Source organism: Cavia porcellus, unplaced genomic scaffold, assembly GCF_034190915.1.
Source record: "Cavia porcellus strain 051 isolate PalLab524CR breed Dunkin Hartley unplaced genomic scaffold, mCavPor4.1 scaffold_2, whole genome shotgun sequence".
In the NCBI taxonomy this organism is placed as follows: domain Eukaryota; kingdom Metazoa; phylum Chordata; class Mammalia; order Rodentia; family Caviidae; genus Cavia; species Cavia porcellus.
In genome coordinates this window covers 21,277,037-21,289,545 of record NW_026947485.1, presented here as the reverse complement: position 1 = coordinate 21,289,545, position 12,509 = coordinate 21,277,037, and the positions used below count along the sequence as shown (strand labels likewise).

General features: G+C 34.9%; 1 protein-coding gene across 5 annotated transcripts in view; it reads left to right on the top strand.

The window, feature by feature from the left end:
• Positions 1-10,999, top strand: part of Snx13 (sorting nexin 13) — a 153,868-nt gene extending 142,869 nt beyond the window's left edge. For all 5 annotated transcript variants that reach the window (XM_063239116.1, XM_063239121.1, XM_063239128.1 and 2 more), the window contains 3 exons: positions 144-212; positions 2,485-2,597; positions 7,508-10,999. In XM_063239116.1, the coding sequence (XP_063095186.1) occupies positions 144-212; positions 2,485-2,597; positions 7,508-7,755 (430 nt within the window). In that variant the 3' untranslated portion in view covers positions 7,756-10,999. The remainder of the gene's footprint in view (positions 1-143; positions 213-2,484; positions 2,598-7,507) is intronic.
• Positions 11,000-12,509: the final 1,510 nt, after the last annotated feature.

The window sequence follows — 12,509 nt, the reverse complement described above, 5'->3', positions numbered from 1 at the left end:
CTTAAGTCTGTTAGGAAGATCATTGACATGGGCTATTTCTCAGATATAGCTTATTCATTTACGCTGTTTGCTTCATGAAAGCCACATTTTATTTTATTCAGCCTAAAAAATTTTAAGCTTGTTTATGTTTTTTTTGCTTTCAGAAAAATAGTTGACCATGTTGACTGGATGACCTCACCTGAACAAGTAGCCGACTCAGTGAAACGTTTCAGGTACGTTTTCAGACCCAGTCACTTCTTTCAGATAGTACAGAATCTAGCATTACTAGCTTTTACTCCCCCCCCCCATAAAGTCACCATTGTTATACAAATTATAATAAACACTTAATCCCAAATACGTATTGATCTTTGTTTAAATAAAACAGAACAGGAAGTGTATCAAAGAAAAGTATTTAACATAATAGGCTGCCATTTACCACAGTATTGTGGCTTTAAAATAATTGAAATCTTAGTATACTATATCAGATACCTAGTTTGGGGGGATTTGTGTTTTTTAGTTTTATTTATTAATCTTGATTTTTAAGTGAAGGCTTTAGAAAACCATGTTTTTTATTTGTCCATGGTCTAATTGTTTCTTTATATTCTTTTCTGATTTGGGAGGACACCATACTGAGGCTTAATCCCAAGGCCTTACGTATGGTAGGCGGACTACTATGGAGTCACATCTTTAGCCCCCTTTTACCCACTTTTTCCATTTCTTTTCTCCCTTCTCTTCCCTCACTAAATTGGTCAGGTGAGCCTCAAACTTGTAATCCTCCTGCTTCACTCTCCCAAGTAACTGGGTTTGCAAGCATGAGATGCCCTCTTATATCATCATTTAAATTTTAATGAAATATTTGAAACTTTTGGGCCAGGAGTTTAGCTCAGTGGCATAAATGCTTGCCTGGCAAGTGCAAGGTTATGAGTTCAATCCCCAGTACCAAAAAAAGGGAAATTTTGAAGATAGTACAAATTAAGCAGCGCTGATACATTGATTTATCTGCTCATCCCACAAGATGGATTGAGCCCTTCCTCTAATAGTCCGCAGTCACTGAGGAGTAGGAGGTAAGGCGCAGTCCCTTGGAAAAGCACAGAGAGTAGGGAAGTAAACTTCTTTTCTAAAAGTGAAGATGTGTATAAAAAGTGATGGCATCCTTTGGAAGTAAGGAAAGAAAGCAAGAAAAGAATTAGCAATGCAGAATACTGATCGTGTGCTTGGCACCGTGTCCAGTACTCTGTGTACAGTTTCTGACTCTATCCTATTTTATAAGGTAGATGTTTTTATCTATTTTGTTATGAAGCAGTTGAGGATTAGAGAACAAAAGTAGTCTTTCCAAAGCCTCTTGTGATATAGAAGTGAAAAATGTGACCTTTCCACTCTGAAGCTCAGTTTCTCCTCTCTACACAATGTATTTCTGAAAGTTAGACTAGCTACTCCAGCATGTTCATTTTCTTTCAGGGTAGGTGACTGATGTCCCTCTACAGCAATGAGACACAGTCTTGCCTGGGCACAGTACTAGTCCTGGGATCCCATCCCTAAGGATGGCTCTCAGTTAATTGGATGGAAGGTCTGGATATTAAGATTTATTAAAGCCTCCTTGTTATTTCTAATGTAAACTTAAGAACCCTCTGAGGAATCTCCCTCAGACCAATTCCAGATGAATGTGTAGACCCTGCTCACTTTCTGCCTCCGACCAACCATTAGGGAACCAGGAATAAAGGAAGTACACTCTGAAAGTCAAAGAGAAGAGACTATTGTATGTGTGAAAGCCGGGTGTGGTGGCACACTCCCGTAATATCAGCACTGAGGCTGGGATCATTGTGAGTTCAAGACCTAACCTGGGCTACAAAGTGAGCCCAAGACCAGCCTGAACTGCAGAGAGAGAGACCCTGTCTCAAAAAAGATTAAAACAAGATTTAAAAAAAAAAAAAAAAAAAGCAAGCAGGCATCATTGTGCAAGTGATTCCCCAGTTCTGAACAAGATGGCCATATTCGTGTTCATGCAGCAACGATGGCCACAGTTGTGTTTGTGATGCAATGCATAGTTCACAAAAACAAAATTTTGCCAGACACTTCTGTTTGCCAACCAGATTGTTTGCAAACACAAGCATACAATTGCAAGAGAGTAGCTTTTTAAACTGTTAAGGAGTCCAAATTCAGGATGTCCTGGATTATGTTTAGATGAGATGTTCAGTACCCAGGGACTCACTTTGGAGTTTAAATGACTGTAAGGTTTGTGTACAGACCTTACATGTTGTTGTCTTTGTCAGTGTTATTAACTACTAAAGGGCATAGAATTTGTTAATTTTCTTTATGTCCTTTAATACCTGAAACTGAATCCTGTACTTAGTTGATGTTTTTTTAACTGTCATTATACTGTCATTAAGATTTTAGAAGCATTTTCTGTTTACTTTGTACTTTATATAGAAATTTGAAGTAATTGTATCAGCTTCTTGTGTGAAAAAAATGAAATGCTTACAAGATTTATTTACTCTTTTTAAATAGAGATGCATTTTGGCCAAATGGCATTTCAGCAGAGACTGTTCCATGCAGAGACAAAGCTATACGAATGAGAACAAGAATTGCAGGAAAAACAAAATTATTTGCAATTATGCCAGGTAAGTGTGCGTGTTTGATTTAATGTTCATTAATTTGTAGTTCTTTTGATATTGCTCATGCAATTTATCTAATTTTTATTACAAATGCTGCCATTTGATGGCTTACTATAGAAAAGGCACTGTGCTAGGCATTTCTTTTAACTAATTTTCCTAGTAGTCTTTTGAAGCCACCAGGCATTATTAACAGGTTTATATATGAGGAAAAATGAAGCTCAGGGAGGCTAAGTAACCTGTCCAAGATTTATAGCTAGTGAAAGATATGACTGGCTCTTCTGTGAGCCATTTGAAAGCTTCCTGCCCTCAAGCACTGAGGATTGAACCCAGGGCTTTCTTACTGAGCTACATCCCCAACCCCTCCCCTCTTTCATGCTAAGTTACCCAGACGGGGTCCAAATTTGTGATCCTTCTGTCCCAGCCCCTCAGGGTGCTAGGACTAGAGGCAAGTGTCACTGTACCAGCTTGAAAGCTTGTATTTTTTCTTTAAATTTTAAAGAGAAAGAAAAAAAAAGCAATAAAAACAATGATACAGAATTTCAAAACAAGATAATGAGAATGGTTAGCATATTGTATATTGTTATCTTCAAAGTAGTTTAGTTACATATAGAGGCATGCTTAAATGATCAAGCAATGTAAGCACAAACTTTTTTCAGTGAATTGAAAGAAAGTTGTATAACTGTCTTAACCATCTTTGTGTATCTATGTGTTTGTGTGTGTGTATATATATATATATATGTGCATGTATATATATTTTCTTTTCCCTTTTCTCCTTTCACACATCTCCATCAATCTTTCCTTTTGAGCTGTTTCTCTTTTACAATATTTATTGTAGATTTTGGATCTTTTTCCATTTCTTACCCTAGAGAGACAATAGGAAGTTTACATATGTGAGTTTGATTTCTTTCACTTATGAGTACGGTCTAAAGTTGCATCCATTTATCTATAAAAGCCTCAAATTTATTCTTCTTTATAGCTAAATAGTGCTCCATTATGTAAAAATAACACATCTTATTTATCCATTCCTCAGTTGATGGGCATTTGGATTGTTTTCAAGACTTAGCTATTACAAATTGTGCTGCTATAAACATGGGTGCACATATATTGCTGTGGTATGATGTTTTTAATTCTGGGAAAACACTCAGAAGGGGACTAGCTGAGTAAAATAGGACCCATACTCCTAGTTTTTAGAGAAATCGCTACACCGATTTCCACAATGGTTGCACCAGTCTACATTCCCACCGACAGTGGAGAGGAGTCCCTTTTTCTCCACAGCCCCACCAGCATTTATTATTGGTTAATTTCTTGATGATAGCCATTCTTTCTGGGATGAGACGGAATCTAAGGGTTTAATTGGCATTTCTTGAATGACCAATGATGCTGAACATGTTTTTTTCCATTTATGTTTCTTTTACATTAAATTTGTGTAACAGCTTTGGGAGTGTAGCCATTTTCACACTGTTGGTTGTTCGTATCCATGAGCAAGGGGTATCATTCCATTTTCTGTGTTTTATTTGCCATTTGTGTTTCTTCATCTGAGAAGTGCATGTTCATCTCAGCTGCCCACTTTTGGAATGGATTTGGAGGGCCCAATGTTTTTGAATTCTTTATATGTTCTAGATACAAGCCTTTGTTTGAGGTACAGTTGTCAAAATTTTTTTCCCACTCTGTGGGTTGTCTTTTCACTTGGTGATTTCTTTTGATGCGCAAAACTTTTTAATAAAATGAGATCTCAGTTAATTCGTCAAAGTATTTCCTGTGCTGTTTGAGTTTTGTTCATAAACTCTCTGCCTACTCCTCTGTCTTAAGATTTCTACCTATTAATACATCAGTTTTAATATTTAGATCTTTGATCCATTTTGACTTTAGTGCATGGTGATAGACATGGGTCTACTTTCAGTCTTTGGCAAGTGGAAAGCTGGTTATCCCAGTACCATTTAGTAAAGAGGTTGTCTTTTTTTTTTTTTTTAATTTTATTTAAGGAGAAAAAGAAAAAAAGCAGAGAAAGGGTACAAGTTATACAGATTTACAGAAAAAAATAAACAGTAGGAAATCACTAGTTAATGGATTACATATTGTCATCTTAGAAATAATTGTTCAAGTACAAAATTAAAGCTTATAAAATGGACATTCCAACAGTGAGACTGCAAACAGTTCTGTTCAATGATCCAACAAAACTCAGTAATATCATTATCTATCTTATACACTTAAATATACATGCAGTTATATCGTTTAGAGCACTTTCTTTTCCTCTCTTTTGTACAATGACAATTACACATTTTGGGTTTTGTTGCTCCCACATTTCTTATTACTTTTTTGAAAGAGAAGAGGTTGTCTTTTTACCGGTGAACATGTTTGGCCCTTTTGTCAAAGATAGGTGACTGAGTGTGTTTGTAGTTGTGTCTGTGTCTTCTAATCTGTTCCATTGAGCCTCAGATCTGTTTTTATTCCAGTACCATGCTGATTTTATCACAGTAGCTTTGGCATATAATTTCAAGTCAGGAATTGTGATGCCTCCTGCTTTACCTTTGTTGCCTAGGATTGTCTTTGCTATTCTGGGTTGCTTCTGTTTCCAAATAAATGTTATGAATGTTTTCTATAGATCTGTAAAGTACGCCAATGATATTTTGATTGGGACAGCTTTGGGAGTATAGCCATTTTCACACTGTTGGTTCTTTGTATCCAGGAGCAAGGGATATCTTTCCTTTTCTGAAATCCTCTTTGATCTTTTTTTTTCAGTGTGCTATAATTTTCAATGTATAGATCTTTTATTTCCTTTGTTGGATTGATTCCTAAGTATTTCACTTGTTCGGATGGTATTGTCAAGGGTGTAATTTCCCTTGTTCCTTTCTCTCAGTGAGTTTGTTGTTTGTGTACAGGAAGGCTATTGATTTTTAAGGCTATTGACTTTGTATCTAGCTATGCTACTGAATTTGGTTATTAATTCTAGAAGTCTTTTGGTGGAGTTTTTGGGATCATCTGTGTAGAGTATCATGTCATTTGCAAATAGTGATAATTTAACTTCTTCCTTTCCTCTCTTTATTCCTTTTATTTCTTTCTCTTGTCTCATTGCTCTGGCTGATGTTTCCAGAACTATATTGAATAGGAGTGGTGATAGTGGACATGTCTGGTTTCTGATTTTAGAGTAAAAGCTTTCAGGTTTTGTCCATTTAGTATGATGTTGTCAGTTGGTTTGTCAGAGACAGCTTTTATCAGATTGAGGTAAAGACTCTATTCCAATTTTCTATAGGGTCTTTATCATGAATGAGTGTTGGAATTTATCAAAAAGAAAGCTTGTATTTTTAACTACTATGCTATCTCAAAACATTTTGGAATAAGTTACAAAATCAAGAAAATTATAATAGGAATAGGCTAATAGAAGAATATAAAGTACCAAATTTGTTTTGGAAGAGTGTTCTGCTTTAGGAGAACAGACATTCTTTCTAGGTCCATTTATGTGGAAAAAACTGATTGGTCCATTATTAGTCTCTATTAAAACATCCCAAAGAGAGTGTAATAAAGTATTTTGTTGTTTTGATTTGAATGACTTTGTTAAGAGATAGCTGACTCACTTAACTTAGATGTACTTTGTCACCTTTATCTTTTTTTTCAGGGAGAAAGGTTATCAGGAAACAGGGGAGGTGGTTTTGTGAGTGTCTTTCAAAATGCCTAGATAGCTTTTCTCTCTTATTTTAATAATGTATGAAGAAAACAGAAAGACATATTTAGAAGTTCTTAGTATCATAATATATTTCTTAAAAGATTTTCTTATAATTTAAAACTATTTTCACCATAAAATTTTTGTGATCAGTTTCCCCTCAATTAATTAGAAATTTACCACAGAACCATTAATTCTTCTCTGTATACTGTTTCATTTGGTGGTACAAAGTAAAGAAATAGCAGTTTAGAAAATTAAGAAACAATAATTTAGGATGGTATGTAACATACTGTTATAGTAACCTAGACTATACTGTAGGTATGTGTTGAAAAAATCTTATTCACTTATTCAGTAAATATTTCTTGAAAGTGCACTGTGTGCCAGACATCGTTCTTTGCACATATCTTTCTTTTTTGAATGTTACATTCTATTAGGAGGAGATACATATATATATAAAGCGTAGCATGTTAGCTAGTTGGCAAATGCTAAAGAAAAAAATAAAGCCTGTAGAGGTAATAGGCAGCGTCAGGTGAATTGTTGTTAGGATGCCTAGGGAAGTCTTCACTGAGAAGACAACTTTGGTATGAAGATTTAAAGGAAATGAAGATACAAATGCATAAGAGATAAGTACCCTTGACAGCCTACCTTTAGGTAAATTCACAGCATAATCGCTTTAAATTTTACTGCAGTCCTAGATAGATACAGAATTTTTAAAAGTTATATATTTCTTCCTAAAGGAGCAAAATAATATTTAGGCTGCTGGTATTATTTATGAATAATTCCAAAGTAGTCCCACATGATGGTCCCATACTCTAGTATCTCCAGTAACTTCTCCTAGTCTGTGGGTAAATTCCAAGCTTACCTGCCTTGATGGTCTTATTATCCTTTCTTTTCCATTCTTTTTCTGCTATCTCTTACAGGACTTCTGAAATTCAACCAAATTTCTACCTGCATTTCTTGAACATACTTATTTTTTTTTAATTTACTGCTTACTTGTTCATTACCAAGACTGATCTTTCATTTCCCTCTACTTATAAAAATCCTGCCCAAGCAGCAAAGTCTGTTACAGTTACCCTTTTCATGAAGGGAATGTTTCCTTGTTAACTCACAGGAAACCTCTAATTATATGTAACATCTACTATACTTACTATATATGGGTTACTCTGCTATGTATACTACATATTTTATTCAAGTTCATGTTTAGGCCTTGTGTGTACTTCAGTAAAGAGATATGTGTATTTTGCCCCTTTTCTTTTAGATGAACTGAAGCACATTATTGGAGCTGAGACAACGCGGAAAGGTATTCTTCGTGTTTTTGAAATGTTTCAACACAATCAGTTAAATAGGAGAATGGTTTATGTCTTCTTGGAAGGCTTTTTAGAAACGTTATTTCCACAGTATAAATTCCGTGAACTTTTCAACAAACTGCATTCAGGGTCAAAGCAAATGCTGAAATACAAACAGAAACTTCAAACTACTCAAGCACCTTCTTTACAGAAAAGGTGACACTCCAGTCTGTGAAGCTGGTGTTCATTTTGTCCACGACTGATGGTATGGACAGATCTTCTGGGGCTTAATTCATATACTGTTGTGTCTGCACCAGTCTTTTAGTGTCTCAAAATAGGTTATTAATACATCCATAAGACTTGTTCTGCACATCCTCATCTATAGTCCAGCCACTACCAAGAGAGATTTCTGTGTCTTAAATGATTTGGTGCATAATTTGCAACACTGAGAGAATATTTGCCCCCATCTCATGCAAGAATGATGGTGGACTCTTCTGCTTCAAGCTAATCAACATTCTCCAGCAGTGACAAAGTGCCAGAGCGATGAGGGATAAGGAAAGCACAAAACAATGGTTCACAGATAAATTCATTAATTTCTTTAACAGTTGGTGACTGTACAGTGTATAATTTGGAGAAATTTGTTGTGCATAATGATTTTGTAAATTGGTGTTAGCATTTTGATATAGTGTGGATTGGCGAGGTAAATGATCTTTATAACATCTATTTCAGGTTTGGAAAAGCAACAGAATGCCCTTAAAGAATGACATAATTTATTCCTGAATTACGGTTTTGTGGCATAAAACAAAAATACATAATTTGGTTAGATTTAATATCCATTGGTATAAAACAAACTGTAATTGATTCTTAATATGCTTTAAGGGCTCTTTTTCCCTTGCTAAGTTTTCTTTTGGCATTCTGTGTGCAGAAAAAAAGCATGTGGTAGCTTTCATTTAAGTTTCAAAATTTATTAGTTTTAGCTTTAACAGATTACTGATTATACAGAAGGGGAGTAATTTGTTGGAAGAACTGCCAAATACATTCTGTCTTTCTAAAAATGTGGAGATTAAAAGAAAACAGTACTCTATTGAAAGTTGCCATATGATAATTTTAAATCGTGTGATCTAGACATGCCTTAGGTAACTATAAAAATAGTGAATCAGAGGATTAATGAGCTTATTAGTCATACGTAAACATACAAGTTCCTAATTATAATCTGTACATATATGAAAATAATGAAAACAGAACTGTACTATTTTTTAAACTATGCTTTTATTTATATTTCACATAATGTAAAATTTTAAATAAAGCTAGCAAAATCCTTCACTGTATACATTCAAATCCCTAAAATAATTTTATACCAACAGAACAAAATATCTTTTCCAGTTTTGAAGCCTCTGCATTTCCTAGTTTTCTCACTGTCCATTTTGTCCACCTTGGAAGTCTTCATATCCCTTGTATGCAGGATTTCTGCATAGTTTTAAATGCTTCCATTGACTGAGGGTTTGGATGTATCAGCTTCTTTTGTTTAAAAATATTTAACACTAAAACCTTAAAATAGTGAAGCTACTTATCAGACCACTGAGCCAGGATCCTGGTATTAAAGGAATGTCTGGGTGCTTAAGATAAAGGGACAGAGTATTAGTATCCCAGTTATTTGGGAGCTTTAATGTTGAAACAAGATATTATTGTCTTGCTTTCACTTAGATCCTACTTACAAAGTGAAACCTATTAATAGAATAAAACCTTCCTTTAAAGCTACATAATAATCATATTTATTAATAATGCTGTTGTGCATACTTGTGGTATGCGTACATTCAGCGTGTGTTGCATGTCTTCAGAATTCCAGAGGTGAAATCCCTTTCATTGCAAGCTAGCAAGCGAGAAAAACCCCCTTAGTAGCTCTGGTGGAAGAAGCATTTCTTCTTGGTGCTTCTCCTTGCTCCCCCGCCCCCACTCCCGCCCCCACCCCATCCCGTCCCGAGACTTTAAAAGTGAGATATGTGAAACGTGTCTGTAGGAAGCATCAGCATGGCCTAAGTGCAATGACTTTCATATATGCCCCTCTCCATTTCAAGTATATTTTTTGACAAGAATAAATCTAACTGTATACAGAAGAATTCTTGTAAGAGCCTAATATGTATGTGTGAAAAGGCATTTCCATATAATGTGAGGAATATTGACTGTCAACCAGGGATAGAAAGGTCATGTAAGATTGCAAGTTTTCCTGACAGAGCCCTGCAAGATAAATGCAGTCATACCAAAAAGAACTATTTGACTACATGGGTTTTTTAAGTAATTTTGGTTTAAAAGAATTTATATTTCAAAAGCAGAAATGTCAACTAGTAGTCTGTGTAAACAGTGATGCGTCTTTATGCACATCTGTGTTTTATATCGGAGGAAGCTGTGGTCATGCTAAAATTAGAGATACTTTTTGAATGACTTGGTCAAGCTGTGTGTAAAATATTTAACCCGTAAGTGAAATACGGTGTACTATGTTTATTAAAATTATTACACTTAATGCATTTATTGCATTTATGGATATATACATGAAGAGGCTTTATGTCTTCTGATATTTGATTTTTGAATGTGTCTTTAAGTCAGTGGTGCCTTTAGGCAAAAACTTTCAGAATTAATCATTCTTTGAGTTTTCTGATTTTTCAGATAACATGTAAACACTTAGAAATCATATTTTATTCACCTAAAAATTGATTGTATAACTTAAATATAGCACTTAGATGAGCATTTCCTATAATTAGGGTGTTCCAAATAGTTGCTGAAAGCAATTGTGCCATTGACCAATGGAAGCACTTGTTTGGCCTTATTTTTTTTTTTAAAAAAACAAACATTAAGAAGTTTCTTGACTGTTTCAGCTTGCTCATTTTAAGTTTCTGCTGCTGGTGTTGGGAAAAAATCAGTTAAGTACTACCAGAAAATGTACCATTTTTTTAAAAAAAATTAAGAACAATATAAATTTTGCAATCTAAAAATTTAATTTTGTGCAATATTTTCATTTAATGCATGTGTATTTGAGTAATTGTAAAATAAATGAATTTTTAATGTTTTGAGATGTAGTTTAAACTGTCTTCTTAACCCAACAACTTACATTCCATTGTTGCTGCATCCTCTTATTTAAGGACTTGTTTAAAAGTCTTTTTTGTCACTCCTTGTAAAATTCTTTTGGTAGTAGTAAATTTTGCTTATAGGAGCATGGCTCCTGTATTACAAGGGAAAATATAAAGAGCACATTTTAGGATTGAAAATTGTTAAAAGATACCTTGTGCATATCATTGTACAGTATGTGTCAACTGTGTGCCTAACTGTTCTACCAATACTTCCTTCTTTAACAAAGAAGAAACAATCAGAATGTCAGTTATTTTTATTAACTAAAAAGAGGATTTAAAATTTTTATTTGGTTTGCGTTATATTCTGTCCATTAGAGGATACTAATAAAGTATTAACAAACATTTTTGTTGAGTTTATTTAGTAACGTATTTTTGTGACTTTAAAAATGCTTGCTCAACAGTCTTATTTTTAGCATCTTGTGTTTATTTTCTTCTCATTGTAGAAATTAAGCAGTTAAAAAACAGATGGGCTTTTGCCAGTGTAGTGATGCATGCTCATAACCCTAGCATTCAGGAGGCTAAGGCAGGAGGCTCACCATGAGTTTGAGGCCAGCCTGAGTTCAAGCAGCCTGAACTACATAGTGAGACCTTGTCTTTGAAAAAAGAAAGGAAAAGAAAAAAGAGCTTTTGAGTGATGACGTATACTAACTGAATTTAGTTTTTCCTTCTGTGGTATGAGACAAACACCAGCATCAACTTGAAACATCAAATCTACTACATTTAACCATGTGCACTGTGTTAGTAACATACAAGATAATTAAGCACAATGTTCATTCTCAATGACTGCAAGTTTTCCTCTGCCATCATATAAACAAGTGAGTGTTCGGTATAAAATTTTTATAAGTAACACTGCATGGCATTTCTGTTTTTTCATTGCATTTTCTTGTTAGCACACTTGATCATACCAGTAAAAACCCTGCTAAGTATCTTGTCCGCTTCCCATGAGATGTATCCTTATCCCTCACAGAGTTCATTATTTTGGTACTCACATCCAGATTCTACTCCAATGTTTCCCATAAAGGGAACTTTCGATGAGCGGTGGCTTAAAAAATGTTGTGTCCCAGACCTTTTGGTTTTTCAGCCCAGTTTACATTCCCTAGCTAAAGATGCTATATCTTTCATTTCTCCCCTAAGTAACATTTTTCAAACTGCATTCCCTGGGGACATGATCCTCAGACTTCAGCTCAAAAGTTTGTGGTTGACTAAATTTGGGGAATTAGGTAACAGATTTAAACAGATTTCTCATAGAATTTCTCAGAAGTTTTGATACTCCACTTGAATTGTGAAGGACTATTAAGAAGTTCTGGATAGTCCCACAGATGGCTCGGCATAAGTTACATAATAGTGTAAAATGGTATTTAATTTAAAAAAATAGTGGAATAAAATAATAGGACTTCATGTTGAAAGGTTCCAAAACTTTTCCAGTGGTCATTCACTAGGACTCCCATGTAGCCATATTCACGGTTGGGATTTCTTGTAGCAAAAGGACACAACAAGACCAGAAGAAAAGGATGCATGGGGAAGAGAATGAGAGATACCAGGATTAGGCTCCCAGCAGTTCTCTCCCAAAGGAGCCTTAATTCTCCCAGCAAGGAGCTGTGCTAATGAGATGTTGCCAACCAGCGAAGACTTCTTTGTGTCTGACTTTACTTGGGAGAAAGTCAGGTAGATACCTTCTGCCAGGCACTTCCCAAATTCCAAAGTTAGAGGGAAAGCCCATGTTCAGCTTAAACCGTATCTTTTATTCAAACAGTTTAGGCTTAATGAGCTACTTTTGCCAGTCACAACAACTTTATGAGGTATAAGATGCTATTTTATGGTCCCCATTTTACAGGTGGGAAAACTAAAAAAG